We start from the raw sequence: 14,838 nt of genomic DNA, 5'->3' as shown, positions 1-14,838 counted from the left end.
AGGTATATGTTCTTTATAAAACAACTATATGTTCATTACAATACAACTATATGTGATGTTCTTTATGAAAAAGATATTTGTTCTTCACAAAACAAATGTATGTTCTTTACTGAACAATGGAATGTTCATTCCGCGTTTTTAAAGAGAAAACGGATGCACGGGGCATCATACATCCGCCTCCATAGAAAAAATTTCACAACCCATGTTCTATAACAATTGCGGAGTAGTGAGAAAATTAAATTTTGGCATATCTTTCTACTTCGTATATAAAAGGAAGATGGTTTCCGGTCTAAGGCCCCGTTCACTTCATCTTATTTTTATTGAACTAAAATTACTTATTCTCTGTTATATTTTTTCTTTATAACTACTGATTTTTACTTAACTTAAATAATTCTAAACCGAACTACTGTATTGAAATTATTTTTGCCAAATTGAGATTATTTTTTTACTGCACTGAAATTATTTTTTACTGAATATTTTTTTTTAAGGTGAAGTGAACCGGGCCTAAGTTGGGAGAATCGTGAAAATAAGAAAATCGTGAAAATGAGAATATCGTGAAAATGTTTTCTATCAAAACAAACAAAACCTACTAAATCTATCCTTAAGCATAAATTTTCCTCGAGGATAAATCAAGTATATGGTAAAAATAATATAACCTCCGAGTCCCCGACCCAAACCATAATGTGCTCCCACTGTTTACCAGAAAACTTCCCTACATAAAAAAGCATCAAAATATAGAATAAAAGAGAGAATCATATCAGTGTCAATTGTTTCACTAAGAGGACGAAAGAGATAGCCCCACTGCAGTTGAAGTTGTCTACTGACAACAAGAACAAGACATGAATATAACGGTGATACTATACAGTCCAGGTTGACTTCATATACAGGGCAAGCTAAACAAGATGCAACGCTAATACGACTATACGAGTATATCTCTGATTCAAGATTGAGTGAGTGTTAGTGTTTCTACTTTTCGCAACAAGATGGCAACCTCAAGACAATCAAGCCGATACCACTTGCTTGAAAAGATGCACATGTCTTGTTTCAGAAGAAATTCTACGCGACATGCTTGGTTCTGAGGGCTGTGATTCTATTTCCCGTTTCTCATTTCACTCTCAATCCTCATCTCTATTTACTTGACATTTCGACATCCATGTAGATAACTTGCTACTTGCTAGTTTTCGGAATAGGAATTTAACTTGGACAATTACCTGTGTAGGAAACTCATCGCCAAATCCGAGCATTGTAGTCTACAATCCTTTTTTCTGAAATTACAAAACAAATCAGATCAGTAATGGCATGAGAAAGACCTGACTTTGATGTTGACGCATGCATACAGAGGGACTGACTCAACTTTCAGACGCTGACAATAGTCGACATATTTTGAAAGAAAAATATGCTAAATTTTTTTTAGGCTTGGTCCATCACAAGATAGCTTGATGCTTTCATACCCCACAAAATCCTACTCCATATCAACTAGGAATCAACTCAAGGTTAGAACAAAAAGGCACGGTAGAAGAAGCGACTGTGATTAGATCTGACTGCCAACATTAAACTGTTCATTTCTGGCAAGTCAAGTTAGCAGTAAGCAAACCACAAGACAAACACCATAGTTTCAGTAAAAAAATGTCAGTATATTTTTCCAAGTATGGTAACACATAATTATGATGAAAACAGTTTGTACTTATCATGTATGTTGACCGGATGTTCAGAAGAACACGGTATTTTTATGAACAAGGATGGAAGGGCCTAAAAGGCTAAAACTACGATGAAGCATAGCAAGTCAGCAAGCTCGTCCGAGGTAACAAGACACAGCTTCATCATGTCTATGAATTTCATTTGGCATCAACTATTATTGCTTTAACATTTCACTTTTTGATCATCCATATTGCTAATTATATAAGAACTGCAGTAGTTAGCTAACGAGCATGTGCAGTCAAAGTGACCTCCAATAGCACCAGAGACAGAGCATAAGAAGGTTGATTCTAAATTACGAACTTTGCACCAGAGTTTCGGCAGAGAGGAGAAAGAGAAAAACAACTGCCCTACAAAATTTAACTGTAATACAGGAAGATATACCTTCAACAGGAGACTCTACAAAGAAAGTCTAGGTTTAGCTTTTCTAAGCTTTCAGCACAAAATGTATTAGTAAAGAGTCTTAAGACTAGTAACAGCAATACAAATTCATGACACAAGACATTGATTTTCTGACTAGTGAAAAAACATGCATCACATACAAAATTAAAATTTCAAATATATTACTCACTAACATTATACTGCAATTATTATATAGGTCTTCCTGCCTCTCTAAGATGCACTTCCTTAATGCCTGTTCAAGAGCTTTCCTCTTTAGTCTCCTCTACTGTATGCTTCAAATCTCAGATATTATCAGAATGTCATGCAATTCCAATAGTTAAAACCTTCTACAGTTCTACAATGAACAAATTCCTCCCAACGTTGCAAAAACAGCCTTCCCAGTGATCCAAGATCACCAATACACTACACACTCTGTAGCCTTCCTTAATACTATACTGACTATTGAAACTAGTGACACAATATGAATAACTTAAGAAATCAATGTGCTGAGAACCTTTTCTACTCAGATAATATCAAACCATTTACACCCACCATCTCAATAAAGTGTCTCAGCCTTGTGTAAGGGTGAAGAGAACATAACAGACAATACACCATGAAGCTTCGTTTCCTTAGTCTTACTCAATAAAGATTACATGCTTCAATATGGCACCAAAGAAAATCACCTTACCCAAGGTAGTTCACTGCTACAGTAGAGTATGAACTAATATATCACTCTTATACCTACTTTCAGTCACCTCAGAAAGCCCAACATTTATCCATACCATTTCTTGATATTGATTTCATCTGATCTAATGTGTCACATAGCTACCTAGAAGGCAAAAACCTTACTTAGTTGAGCAGTACAGCCAGTCAAAATATAATTCAAGTAAACTGAACCAGGATGTTCTAGTTTATTATTAATATAGTCAACAACACTATAGCATTAAATCACTCATATGAAGTACTTTAATGGCCAAACAACTGCCCAGTATGGGTACCACCTTAGGCAAGGTTGCGGAGGTTCAAGAATTACAGAACCTTTGTGTTACTTAGCCCTGATGGAAGCAATCAGAATGCAAGCATTTATATGCAGAAACATCACGTTTTTCTCTATCAACCTTGCAAGCATGTGTCTATCTAGGGTCAGGTGAGCAGCAGATAAATTAGCTAATTTTGAGTATCAACTAGTCCAACTTTAGTGGCTTTTTTTTTTTTTTTTTTGAAGGAACTTTAGTGGCTCATTTAAAATGCCCACTACGGTTGAAAAAAATATACTTCATACATGTTTGATCAGTTATTAAGTTAAATTGTAATCTCGTGAAGAGAATCTTTTAACTGTTGTGCTACCTTTAAAGAAGGGGCATTCAGTAATCAATATCATCCACATTAAAGTGAGCCCACCTATCAGCAACCAGTGGTAACCCATTATACACATAATTTGACGGCTCGAGAAATAAATTACGTAAGTACAGAGTAATTGATAATACTCTAGTATGATGTTGCATGAATTACTTATGGACTTGCTACATGTTGAAGAAAGGAATAAACCAACAGTACAACTTCCAGTTTGTTTTAAACCTAACTAGATGATCAGATTCAAGAGTAAATTCAGAGTTTTGAGTTTAGATTCTCAAATATTGAGACATAAAGATGTTAATTATAACGTAAATTCTTCCATCGTTCCCATCCACAAAAAGGTGTCACTTAGATCCATATCAACTTCCAAGATTTGTACCTTAGAAAGAATAATGCAGAAGGAATGCAAGGTGTCCTCATAAAGTAACTCTAAATCCACAGATTAGCCCAATACCTCTGTATATCACCCGCAGAGAATAATTTGAGAAAGCCCAGGCTGCCTTAGCCCATAACAAAAGCTAACAAAGTCACTTCATCCCAAACCAAATCCCTCGGGATAGTGACATCATTAAAAAATTAGAAGGATTACCCTGAAACTTCTCCTTTACCCAGCTAAAATCATAAATCTGTACTGTAACTATTCCTAAATGTTCCAAGAACACACCCAAGTCTCCTTGTTATACATCACAAAGTCCTTTCTAAATATAGCTACCAGTTCACATTGAAGGAAAATAGGAAAACATGTGAGCGTGACTCATCAGCCAAGCAAGAATAGATATGGTGAGATAGCCAACTTCAGTTGATGGTTATGAAGCATATCATTCGCTTTGATCCTTCCCAAAGCTAGCGCTATTGAAAAGCTTACACTTTAAGAGGGACCTTTGTTTAACAGGTGAAACACAGGATATTTAAGGTGGTGATTCAAACAAGGAAGGACATGCAAGAAAAGATCCCAAAATGAAACTCCAAACACACTCTAGGATCATCATGTCCATAAACTTTTAAGCAAGAGGTCACACATAAAGGTGAGTTCTCTACCTCTGTCATTGGGTTGTTTTCAGCACCACAAGATCTACACATTACCACTAAAGAAGCATTTTGCAACATTGATAAGCAGTAAAGTTGTGGAAACTGTGAACTAACAGGCTGCTCTGTTTCCATTTTCCTATCTTCCACTCCAAAAGAGTAACTAGAAAAGCCACTTGTAAAATAAATTTCCAAGGGCAATGGATTCTATGGGACAAGACTTTGAACATCCCACATGTTCTCAGTTTCACACACAATTTGCACTTGCTCTTGATGACATTGTGCTACAAATCCTGATATTCTAGAGGAAACCTCCAACACCATTTTTCCGTCAAAACCCAAAGATTTTTTAGACAATTCTTCAAAACCCCAATCCACCCTCTGTCTTAGAACAACCCATCAAATCCCAGCTCAAAAGATGATCCTTCATTCCTTCCTCTCATCCCCAGCTCTAGGCCACAAAAAAAAACCCGCATCATCCATTCAATTTTGGTGCAATTACCACCAAAAATTTAAACAAGGGCAAGTCTTCCAATCTTAAAATTTGTAAGTCCAAAGGGTGATCACGTCAAAAATAATACCTTTAAAAGAAGGAATTTCATGTAGCAATATAGATTGATGTTGGAAGATGCATCGATAAAGAAAGAGGTAGACCAACTATGACTTGAATGGAGGCGGTAAAAAATTATGTGAAATAAAAAGGTTTGTTAAATCAAACAGCACCAGGTCAAAGGGAAGAAGATCTTTGAGGACGACCACGGGAAATAAATTCTTGGTTTATGCAGAGGACCCCATCCTTTAGGGATAAAGGTTTAAAGCTTTGACATTGTTGTTGTGGGGAAAGAAGAAATTGTAAATTTTTCATCGTTCCTTAAATATAATTCACTATTATCTAGGCAGTCTTGAAAAACTCACTTTTCTTAGACTAGAGTTTATTATTCAACTCCTACAAATACTTAATAACAGGAATAGGAGCACTGCTACAATAATGCACAGGTCCCTAATACGCAAAATACTTCTCATACAGAACCTCACCACACCCCGATATCTGAGTGCTATCGGGGTGAATCAGAACTTGCAAAATACTTATTAAAGCATCAGACAAGAACCAGCAGAGGTGAAGAACTCCGCAAGAAGTCAATTTCCAAATAAAAAGACTGGGACAGTTGTTGTGACCAAAAAAATACCAAAGTTCCATGGACACAATTGAATAAGACATGTGGACAGCTAGATGCTCACACATACATGTGAGGAGCCAAGAAACAGATGTAAAAACAAGTATATGAAACTTAATAAGGCTCACAAAATAAGAAATCATCTTTCACCAAAAAAAACAAAATAAGAAATCATTTCTGAACTTTTCACACATCGCAAATGAAAGACAACAAAATGCCATCTGTAGTAGTCAAAACATCACTGACCTGTCATTATTCCTACTGAACTATGGGAAGCACTTCATTCTCTGCCAATGATATAAGTAAAATTAAGGCAGGCGTAAGTATTCATCACATATTCAGAATGAAGATAAACTCCAAGCGACAGAATTCAATAAGATGTTCATCAAGAGTCATATTACCCATCTCTCAATTTCAACAAATGAAGCGGCCAAACGTCTTCTTAGATTTGATCTATCTTCTTCACATGTTTCACTATTCACCTCTAGCAAATAAATTAATAAAAAAAAACATTTATAGTCAATATGGAAAGTAGTATAGACACTCCTTTTGTATTGAGAAAAGATTATAATTTACAGAAGAAGAAAAGACAAAAACGAATAGAAGACTTCCTGGGATGCATATCAATCCTCACCATAGTAGTAAGAAGACAAAATTGTGATCCGCTCCAGAGGCTGTTGAAAAGAAGGGCAAGAAATAAAACCAAGGTTAAATCATAAAAGTCAATATAAATGACGTCAAAAATTCATCATAAGCAAAGATCAATAGCATAGATAAGAATTATCCACGTTGATAGGACTTGGATATAAGTTCAACCAAGCATCACTCTTGACCTTTGACCTAGACTCCTAGACTCAGTAATAACGGCAGAATCTACATTCTAGACTCCATAATGTTGTCTAATTTCAGACTTGACCTTCTATGAAAATTTTGCATGTTTTTGGTCTTCAGTGAGTGCATGAGCTCATAACCATATTAGGTTGGGATAAGCTAATAACATCCAAGCTCGGCCCTTTTGTAGTAAACACGGCTTTAAACACTATCATTGTTCCAAAAAATTTCTTTAAAATGAAAGGAATCCCATAGTAGTTACTCTTACCTAAAGATGGAACTGGCCCGGCCCGGCATGGCCCAGCATGAAAAAAGCACGGCATGAAAAAAGCACGGCACGGTATTGTGCGTGTGGGTCGTGGGCCGGCTGGACCGCCTTTATATGGGAGAAGCACGATAAGGCACGACACAACCGGCCCGGCATGACAAAGCATGCTAAAATCAATGCAATTTTGCTTAGGCACGCAAGACAGGCACAGCCGGACACGATGGCACGTGGGCATGGGCCATGCACGGGCCAACCTTTTGAAAATTTTGGCCCGTCACGGCACGACACGAAACTCGTTCGTCGAGCCATGTGTTGGGCCCCAACTAACCCCACAGCACATGGACCTGGCACGAGGCACGACCCGACATGGCCCAGAGCCATCTGTACTCTTACCCTCCCAAGCAAGGTTTTTTAATCAATGAAAAGCAAGGTCTATTTCTTCCCCCTAATGCCATGAAGATCGTTAGTGCTAACACTGTATTAATCTGTCTTTAAAAACATCTTCAATCAGTACGTTGTCAAATTTAAGACATGGCCATTCTATGAAACCTTTGCATGTTTTTAGTCTCAAGTAGAGTGCATGAGTCCTTTGTTATATTTTTTATTACAAGGTGGGCAACAACTTGACCCCCAAGATGGTTAAAAAACTAACCCCCAAACAGCTTTTAAAATGGTTGTTCAACGCCAAGATACCACCGAGATTCACCCCACGCCAATCCCCATCTTCAAAACAACTTGTATATGGTTCTCTTGGATATAGTCCATTCTAAAGGACGTATCTAAGCTGCCAGCTAGATTATACTATGTTTACACTTGTAGTAGAATATTTTAAGTTACAGTGATCCATTCCTATTTTAATAAAAGGTAGTAACAAAGGTATCAATAGGGAAACTTGTGGCTGGATTGAATCCTTTATTGTAAGATCCCCCACCCTCACCCTTTTTTTTTTGAAGGGAGGTATACTCATTTTTCAGATAAAGAGGATGTGAAAAATGTAATGTATTACACTCATAATTAATTATATACTTTTCATGAATATTAATTAATAATTGAAAATCTTCCTTTTTATGGTGGCTTGAGATTTGATAGCCACGTCAGTACGCCACAATCTCAGTGTGAAAGATTTAGGACATATGAATATAAACAGCTGCCCCAGAAACTATAGCTCACAGTAGCCAAGACTAACATGAAAATTGTGATTATTGAAGTTAGTTGGGTAGGTAAGTAATTTAGGAAGTTGAGTTTAAAGATCCAAGCGGATCAATCTTGCCGATACTATTCATAACCATCACCACACAACCGGACTTGCACGATCAAATTTCATGGGTTATCCTGCGACACAAGAAGTATAGTCAATTTTCAACAGTTCTCTTTTTCTTAACATTGTGGGTTTGATCCATATATTTACTTTTATTTGTGCCCTAGCACCTTTTTTATTCACATAAGGATATTATTAATGCAACCTAACAAAGCATGACTCACAAGGCCTATCTAATTAAAATAAATAAAATTAATCCCCTTTGCCTTGCATTCATAATATAACCCAACTTTCTAATATAAACAGCTTCCTAAAATACACACCTACCCAACTAATGACACCAATGATGGTTGTGCTCTTAACATGCTTTGCACCACTAATGGATATACAGGCAAATATATTTCACATGTCCACAGTGATCCATACCAAAACCCTCAAAAATAGTAAAAAGTAGCTTTTCAGGATAGAAACAGATCCAGCTGAAAATATCAACAGCCATCTCTTCCTAAAACCCAGCTACTTGGAGACTTTTTTTTTGTTTGTTTGCAAATAAGTACTTTGGGGATATAAATACATCATCACGATATTTTGTACGAAGTAATTATAAGCAGCTATATTAGAGAGATCATCTGAAACTTTCTCAATTAACCACAACTTAAAAGATGTAGAATTAAATAGCTTATCTATTGAAAGTTGGTTAAACTGGTTTGGTGCCAGACTCTGGGGGTTAACAGCAAGAATAGTTACAATTTAATTATCAATTTTTTAATAATTATTCCAGGCATACATTCTATAAGCTAAATCAGTGTTTCCCTGTCAAATCAATATGCTGAATGGTCTGCTCAAAATTTTCAATTCAAAAGTACTGTTGTCCAACAGAATTTTATTGAAGCTACAGGCTTTTGAGCTAGTGCAGCAATTTTCAACACTTTAAAAGTTTAATGGCACGCTTGGATTGGAGGTAATGCGTTAGGGAGTGACAAAGTCATAATGTAGCGACAATGAAGGGAAATAGGCAGACGATGGGCAACTATTATCCCTAAAATGAGGGTAATTTACACGCTCCTCCCTTCTCCTTAGTATTTACACAGAACTACTACATCTCATGTATCACCACCTCTTCATTCTCTGTTTATTATTTTGCCATTGCCCCTTTATTATCCCAAGCATGCCCTAAGTGTTATAATGTAGAATTTTTACACAAATTCTTATCGCTTAAGTTTAAAATTATATTGTCAATGGTTTCACCATAAAGCATAAGAAGAGGTGAGGCACACTTCTGCTTCTAATTGGATGTTAGTGTGTTACATTTATTCAGATTTGTTAAGGGCATGTCACCTACTTTTTTCTTAGAAAAAAAAAAAAAAGAAAGAAAAAAAAAAGAAGGTAATTCTCATTCAAGATTATAGGTAGCTGAAGTTCAAATTATCTTCATTAGGCAAAGTCATAGGTAAGACAATCTTGCAAAATTATTGTGATACCAAGGTCACATTTATTTTAGGGACTGACTTCTTACTTTTTAAGTAACATTTAAGGCCTTACAGGTAGTTAGTGTGAGATAGTCTCGTTCAAGACTTTCTTTTTTCATTAACATCACAGGTGTAATAGATCAGGCAGTATTAATTACAGTTCATCAAGCGCTTCCAGACAACTTGATTAAACAACACAGCTACACAAGACAGTGTATAGAATATTACCATTACAAATATGCCCTCTTTTCGAGTAGGAAGTTCCTCTAACTTTCTCAATGTCTCATCACCCTTGATGACCTTGCCAAAGATTGCATACTTTTCATCAAGATGAGGTGCATCACCGAGAAGTATAGAGAAGGAAGATGATGCACTGTCTGGATCATCGTACCTGCAGCAAGCAATTACAGCTATAACATCATCACTATGAGACCCAAGGAAAAAATACAGTGCAACAATAGTGACAATACAACTAATTATAACAGCTTAGAAAGTTCCATATCGAAGAACCAAGAAGAAAATTTGTTTGTTCCTTAGAATATACTATAAAAACTAGAGACTGCTTTCAAAAAAAAAAAAAAAAAAAATAAATAAAAAAAAAAACTAGAGACTGTTTCGAATGAAAATTTAAAGAAAAAAATAAAAAGGTTCGAGACAGTTTGAAACACATTTTTTTGATCAAATTTACAGGAACCAATGTCTAACTGAATTCAACTATCAAGCCAAAACACTGGTGAACATAAACCAAACTCAAATAAATCCACTAAAAGCAGATCAGAGAAGCCATACTAGGAAAAAGACTTAGTACTAAAGCAAGCTTCTTAAACCTACCTCCCCATTGACAGGATACCCCTAACATGTTTGACTTTACTAAATTCACCTATAACAGTTTTCTTAGCTTCCTTCCTCTGCTCAGCATTCATAGGGGCTGTTCTGCCTCCTACTACATCAGCTACTTGAGCTACAAAACCCTTATCCACCTGCCTCAAGAAATAATCTTGACTCATTAACATTTTACGTATAAAAAATTATTTTTAGCTAAAAACCAAACCAAACATAATTGCAAGCACAAACCATTACCCGGAAGAAATGATTAGTATTATAGCATCCCAAGCGAACAAGTTTGAAAATGTGCTCAACAGTTTTGGGGGCCACACTAGGAAAGAAACCAAATTCGACATCTCCATAATTTGTCTGCAGCAAGAACCAACAAGAACAGCATAGCTATGAAGGAAAAAAAAAAAAAAAGCAAAAACATTTACAATGTTTGAAACTATTGTAACAATCCTAAGTCTGAAATGAAAAGCATATACACACAACAAAATGAAAGGTACTATCTTGATCAAAAGTAAGGTCACATACATAAGTCATCCAAATCAGCTTTAATTTGAAATGGGGAAACTTTAAACAAGAAATCACACCCCCACAAGCCCACACATAATAGTAGCATACCTCTATTTTCCAAAAAATATACTAGCATATGTAAATATGCACTATCACATGATATTGGTGACAAGGACCTTTGTTGATATTTATAATCTTAATATCATGTGCCTTAGCGCTTTGTTGTACATGTCTCTTCATTTTTGATTACTTTGTTGCTAATTTTAAACTTATCTTCTGCTCTCTGTAAACCATAATTTCAATACATTTAAGCTTTCCTTAAATCTAGTAAGTGTCCAGGCTTTAGATCCCTTTTTCCTTTTCCACTTCTGCCATCACCCCTCCCTTTACACGGATCTCCCTTCAAGGCTACACCATCAAAGACCTTTGTCAACACCAACAAATGATGGTGACCATATTAATTTTCTTTCTCCTCTATGCTTCCTCTTCCAAATATTCAAATGGATGCAACTAACTCTCATAGGTCAACACTAACATTACTGAACAGTACACTATTTCTCATTATATTCTCGTCAACACTAACCCAACCTCTCACCCAATGGAGATAGGAAATTTCTATACACAACCCCCTTCCTCGTCAACCGGTAATGCTTTAACTCCTAAGACTAAACTCCTTTTTCCAAACTCATATGGAGAAACGCAAGCTCCAAATTAGCATCACCATTACATCATCCTCTCCTTCAATGGTGGTAAGCTGGTAACTAGTAATGGCACCTCACATGATTAACATCCCTCCTTCCTCCAATATCCTTTCATTTGTGGTGAAGCTGAAGAAAAATCAATTTGTTATTCCTATAATCCTACTTCCCCCTCATTTCAACCTATCTCCAATGGTTTGGCCACGGTGCGAAATGGATCTTCATTTAATCGAAGCACCAAACCAAAATCGTTCATAACAACAAGGGGGTTTTCAAATACCTAGAATCTCGTCTGAATCAAACTTTCCTACCCCAAACCATCCCATATTGAACGTTGCATCCTGTGTTTCAGTCAAAGGTTACTTCCGGTTTAGAGATATGTCAAAAGTTTACCTATATCTTTCCACTAGCGGATCTAATCCTTTACTATGCTACTTAAATTATTCTAATAGCGTACAACTTCTATAAAATCCTAAAAAGATTTGGGAAGTGAAAGGGGTGGGGCCACATGGTTAGCCCGTGAGCAAAATCAAATTTGCGTCATGACATGATCCGCAATCTCATCATATTTGGTCTTGCAGCATTGCTACCTCTTCCTCATCGCAACTGAAATCAGATTTTTGAACCATGAATCTTACCACCATGCTAACATGTTTCCTGTGGCATCAGTCCAAACCATAGTTGGGGCAATCAACCTTCTCATATGTACCACTTTGGTGGCCCCTTACCCAAAAAGGCAAAACCCCAAGTACTTTTGCACAAAATCTCCCTCTTTTTAAGTTAATCTTAAAAATAATTCTCATACTTTGCAAACCTCTATAGAGAAATTGAACAATACCCTCAAAAGCTTGGCGTCTTGGCCAAAATGTCCTTCACTCATTCAACGAAGGTCATTTCGTTAGTCTGACCTATTGTGTCACACCGTGTGCACCCCAATACCATTACAAAAGTCACTTGTCTGTCATCCATCTAACATGAAGTGGAAAGGTCTTCAACTCTACTTTTCCCTAATGTCAAGGTTTGGGCATCATGAGCTACATGCTAATGTGCGCACAATACTACTCCCCCCTACATTACTGCCATGCCACAACAAGTCTTACAAGATTACAACTTTCCGACCCCAACTTGCATATCACTTATACTCGTAAGCTCTATGGTTCAAGTCTTCAAGATTGGACCTTCTCTACGGCAGTCTATCTAGCAGGAGGCCTAATAAGGATTGACTAATTATAAGACAATCCTTAGTTTGTTGAGCTAAATCTCTGCTAATATCCAGGACTATCACCTCTTTGCTTTGTTGTGGATATGTCTTATTTGTTATTAGTCTATCGACAGTTTCCAGTTTATCATTTCCTCTGTGTAAACTTAATACTGATTCACAATATCAATACAATTAAGCTTTTCCTAAATCCGTTAATTGGAGACTGAACCGATCAAACCTACACACATAAACCATATTCCATGTATCAAAATTTCAGCCACCAAAAAGAAATAAATGAAAATATGCCATCTAGGTACAGTTTGATAATTGAATAATATGAATTACAATGCGGGTTATCATGATGTTGGAGAATACAAGCCTCATTCTTTTCAGTTCCCACCTTACAAAGATGAGTTTCAGTTCAGGGTTATTTCAAATTGATTCAGTATAGGGCCTACAACTTCAATTCTAGGCTAAAATAAGTTTAGATAAGTTCACATAAGTTAAGTTTAGCGCTAATATAAGTACGGTTTAGGATTAATAAATTAGGAAAAGTTCAGTACAATTTAGTTCAGACTAGTTCATGAGTATTCAAGATACAAGAACAAGGATTTAATAACATAAACCAAACACATTTATATCAACAAATCAATGACTAAAGTATAAATATAATTTCTGATCTAGGTATACATCCCAGAAACATTATTCAAAGAAAAAGATGAACTTGTATGAAATCTTGTCACCTATATATAAATTGTTTAAATCCCACATCATATTTTTTTTCCTCAGAATTTCCCATGAATTAATTGGAGCATACAATGAGACAGAAATGAAGATCATGATCTACTAGTAACACGGAGTACCAATTTTGACAAAAGGGTCGAAATAATTTGAAGCAAAAATTGAACATAAATAGAATGTAAAACAATCGACAGTATTATTGAATTGAAGAGTAAAAACCTGGAAAACAACACGAGCTGATCCAAAATCGGGAAAGGAGAATGTAAGAGTGATAAGGAGAGAGAAAACAAAGATCTTGATCAGTGTCTTTGCTTTCTCCATCTCTTTTGCCATTCTAATTCTTCGATTTTTTGAGGTTTTGCACTTTTCAAGTTTTGTCCTATATCCAACTCAATAATACCAAGTACTAGTACTCCAAACAAAGATCTATTCTCTTAATGAATATCAATGGGGCGGATTGTCGACTTATGGGCTAGGCCCATGTACTTTAAGGTTGTTTAGGTCCAACCCACCACCAATGGTTTTGGCTGATGCGGATTCATATTTTGAAATTAAGGCTCACACTAGCCTGGTCTAAGGACCGATCCAAATTTAGGTCTGAGGGCTTCCTTACATAACAATGCATTAGTAAATTTCCCATTACTCGTATTTACTATGTTAACTTATCTTACCAAAAAAATTCAACCTAGGGATGTGGGGAGGTTTAAATGACAATCATATATGATATGGGCCAAGTGGTGGGCAGGGATGGATCTAACATTGTAGTTGTCCCGACCTGTTGTCATTTGCTTCTATAAGTAAGGTAAAATAGTCAAATGAGATCTTGTAATATTCGTTTCAATAATGTATGATCTCATAATATATATCAACTTTTTATAACTGTTACTTAATCATGATTCAAGTTAGTAGTGGCTAAAGTAAAACATCGACAAACGTGAAATCCAAATTGTTGCAAGTACGTAAAGAGAATAGAGGAACTATATAGCGCCAAAGCTTATAAGTTATAACTATGTTGTCCGCCTTATACCCACATAAAATAAGAAATAACTAATTTTTACCAATTAAGCTTCATCTTTATATAAAATTGTTATTGAACTTGCAACATTTAAAAAAAAATGGTTTTGAGTTTGTTGAACAAATAAGTATTATTTGCAACAAAGGTGCGAAAATTTATTAGACATCTAAAAGTATATATTTTTTAGGCAAGGTTATAGGCGGGTAGTAGAGCAAGGAATATGGGAATTAGGTGTGGGAATACCAAGTGAGTGTAAGGCGGGATGGTTTTAGAATTATGCACAATAATGGGGCAGGATAGGGGATATGGAAAGAAATATTAGGTGGGAGTGGGAAGACGAACATCTGCCTTGTTCTATTGACTTGTATTTCTTTAGTTCT

The 14,838-nt window shown here is 36.0% G+C and overlaps 1 protein-coding gene across 2 annotated transcripts; it reads right to left on the bottom strand.

Moving 5' to 3' along the window:
- Positions 1-5,879: 5,879 nt before the first annotated feature.
- Positions 5,880-13,843, bottom strand: LOC145639624 (peptidyl-prolyl cis-trans isomerase CYP23-like). Of its 2 annotated transcripts, none has more exons than XM_081690912.1 (7): positions 13,663-13,843; positions 10,540-10,683; positions 10,291-10,439; positions 9,688-9,850; positions 6,268-6,307; positions 6,035-6,117; positions 5,880-5,920 (listed from the first exon to the last, which is right to left on the bottom strand). In XM_081690912.1, exons 1-7 carry the CDS (start codon positions 13,774-13,776, stop codon positions 5,900-5,902), a joined length of 714 nt encoding a protein of 237 aa, XP_081547038.1. In that variant the 5' UTR covers positions 13,777-13,843; the 3' UTR covers positions 5,880-5,899. The 2 variants fall into 2 exon arrangements, with proteins under 2 accessions (XP_081547038.1, XP_081547047.1); XM_081690921.1 differs by having other exon boundaries at positions 10,540-10,653.
- Positions 13,844-14,838: the final 995 nt, after the last annotated feature.

This window comes from Chenopodium album, chromosome 1 (assembly GCF_948465745.1).
Source record: "Chenopodium album chromosome 1, dcCheAlbu1.1, whole genome shotgun sequence".
Classification (NCBI taxonomy): Eukaryota; Viridiplantae; Streptophyta; class Magnoliopsida; order Caryophyllales; family Amaranthaceae; genus Chenopodium; species Chenopodium album.
Note: the sequence above shows the minus strand (reverse complement) of the source record. Positions and strands in the feature narration are given on the sequence as shown.